The sequence below is a fragment of the Cyclopterus lumpus genome, chromosome 11, assembly GCF_009769545.1.
Source record: "Cyclopterus lumpus isolate fCycLum1 chromosome 11, fCycLum1.pri, whole genome shotgun sequence".
Taxonomy (NCBI): domain Eukaryota; kingdom Metazoa; phylum Chordata; class Actinopteri; order Perciformes; family Cyclopteridae; genus Cyclopterus; species Cyclopterus lumpus.
The window spans coordinates 21,127,954-21,130,505 of NC_046976.1; the positions used below are offsets into that span (position 1 = coordinate 21,127,954).

At 52.2% G+C, this 2,552-nt stretch overlaps 1 protein-coding gene across 1 annotated transcript in view; it reads left to right on the forward strand.

Annotated features, from left to right (window-relative positions):
- Window positions 1–222: 222 nt before the first annotated feature.
- Window positions 223–2,552, forward strand: part of LOC117739237 (repetitive proline-rich cell wall protein 1-like) — a 3,190-nt gene continuing 860 nt past the window's right edge. Inside the window, exons 1-5 of the mRNA XM_034545531.1 lie at window positions 223–321; window positions 431–552; window positions 647–708; window positions 816–1,015; window positions 1,063–1,248. Coding sequence (XP_034401422.1) covers window positions 223–321; window positions 431–552; window positions 647–708; window positions 816–1,015; window positions 1,063–1,248 — 669 coding nt within the window. The remainder of the gene's footprint in view (window positions 322–430; window positions 553–646; window positions 709–815; window positions 1,016–1,062; window positions 1,249–2,552) is intronic.

The window sequence follows — 2,552 nt, forward strand, 5'->3', positions numbered from 1 at the left end:
TTACCAAATAACATTTGTTTTGTGTGAAAGTATTCATGACAAATATTAAAATGATTAAAATATATTGATGTGCATTGAATAAGAAGAATGAAGCTCTTAGTTACGAGTCATCGCACCGCTCTCTGTTATTAAACAGGAAGTGGTGTCGTCAGACTCTTTCTTCAGAAGAAATGGTGCTGATGAAACCCCCCATGCAGGTTTCCCCCATGCTGGTTTCCCCCCATGCAGGTTTCCCCCCATGCTGGTTTCCCCCATGCTGGTTTCCCCCCATGCAGGTTTCCCCCCATGCTGGTTTCCCCCATGCAGGTTTCCCCCATGCAGGTTTCCCCCCATGCTGGTTTCCCCCCATGCAGGTTTCCCCCATGCAGGTTTCCCCCCATGCAGGTTTCCCCCATGCAGGTTTCCCCCCATGCTGGTTTCCCCCATGCAGGTTTCCCCCCATGCAGGTTTCCCCCAGGTTTCCCCCCATGCAGGTTTCCCCCCATGCAGGTTTCCCCCCATGCTGGTTTCCCCCATGCAGGTTTCCCCCCATGCTGGTTTCCCCCCATGCAGGTTTCCCCCCATGCTGGTTTCCCCCCATGCAGGTTTCCCCCCATGCTGGTTTCCCCCATGCTGGTTTCCCCCCATGCTGGTTTCCCCCATGCAGGTTTCCCCCCATGCAGGTTTCCCCCATGCTGGTTTCCCCCATGCTGGTTTCCCCCCATGCAGGTTTCCCCCATGCTGGTTTCCCCCATGCTGGTTTCCCCCCATGCTGGTTTCCCCCATGCAGGTTTCCCCCCATGCTGGTTTCCCCCCATGCTGGTTCCCCCATGCAGGTTTCCCCACATGCTGGTTTCCCCCATGCTGGTTTCCCCACATGCTGGTTTCCCCCATGCTGGTTTCCCCCATGCTGGTTTCCCCACATGCTGGTTTCCCCCATGCTGGTTTCCCCCATGCTGGTTTCCCCCCATGCTGGTTTCCCCCATGCTGGTTTCCCCCCATGCTGGTTTCCCCCATGCTGGTTTCCCCCATGCTGGTTTCCCCCCATGCTGGTTTCCCCCATGCTGGTTTCCCCCCATGCAGGTTTCCCCCATGCTGGTTTCCCCCCATGCTGGTTTCCCCCATGCTGGTTTCCCCCCATGCTGGTTTCCCCCATGCTGGTTTCCCCCCATGCTGGTTTCCCCCATGCTGGTTTCCCCCATGCTGGTTTCCCCCATGCTGGTTTCCCCCATGCTGGTTTCCCCCATGCTGGTTTCCCCAGTGAAACCAGTCGGTCCCACCACTGGTGCTGTTTTGATAACACGCTATGAATTATGCAGCCGTCGGCCTTTTATAATTAGAAGTGTACAGTTCTTATTTCTGAGAGATAAGCTGCTGTTGAAGATGTGATCGTGACTTTGATCCACACGATCCATCAAAGCTTTCTTTAGAAACTCCAGATTACTGGCAGCCACGCTTTTGTATTCATTAAAAAATAATAATCACAAAAATCAAACCCATCATGTTTCATCTCTTTTGTGACGCGACGGCTTTCAAGTGGTTTTTGATCCGTTTCTGCATCGGAGGTTCAAATCTCCTTAAAGATGTTTCTGAGCGTCGCGGGGGAGGGAACTTACTACTGCGTTAGACTTCTATACAACCAGAGGAGTCGCCCCCTGGTGGTCAGGAGAGAGAATGCAGGTTTAACACATAAAGCATAGACTTCTATACAACCAGAGGAGTCGCCCCCTGGTGGTCAGGAGAGAGAATTCAGCTTTAAGACATGAAGCATAGACTTCTATACAACCAGAGGAGTCGCCCCCTGCAGGTCAGGAGAGAGAATGCAGCTTTAACACATGAAGCATAGACTTCTATACAACCAGAGGAGTCGCCCCCTGGTGGTCAGGGGAGAGAATGCAGCTTTAACACATGAAGCATAGACTTCTATACAACCAGAGGAGTCGCCCCCTGGTGTCAGGAGAGAGAATGCAGCTTTAACACATGAAGCATAGACTTCTATACAACCAGAGGAGTCGCCCCCTGGTGGTCAGGAGAGAGAATGCAGCTTTAACACATGAAGCATAGACTTCTATACAACCAGAGGAGTCGCCCCTGGTGGTCAATAGAGAGAATGCAGCTTTAACACATGAAGCAGAGACAACACCGGGTTTGTTCAGTGGCCTTTTTTTCCTTTTCTGCTTGCTCCGTTCTGGTTGGATCTTGGGTTTGAGGTAACTGAGAAGAAGAAGAGAAGAAGAGAAAAAAAGGAGTGATGGGTGAGAGGACGAGGAGAGGAAGGGATGAAGCCGGGGAAGAATGGAAGCAGAGGAAATAACAGAAGGAACTGCAGGAGAGCGTGAAAAGCAGAGCAGACGTGGAGATCATCCGTTAGAGCTCAAGGACGAGAGCAGAAGGCGAGACGGGGGACAAGCGGGCGATAACGAGGAGCCCAATTTAAATGTCAGGTTCCCTCAGGTACCCAACGCTGTGAAATGACCTCCGATCCACACCATGAAATGCAGCCGGGTGACACCGGATTATGGTTCTATACCCTCAGAGGGTTCCTCTCTTTAAGGGTCTCAGGGGAGCCATTC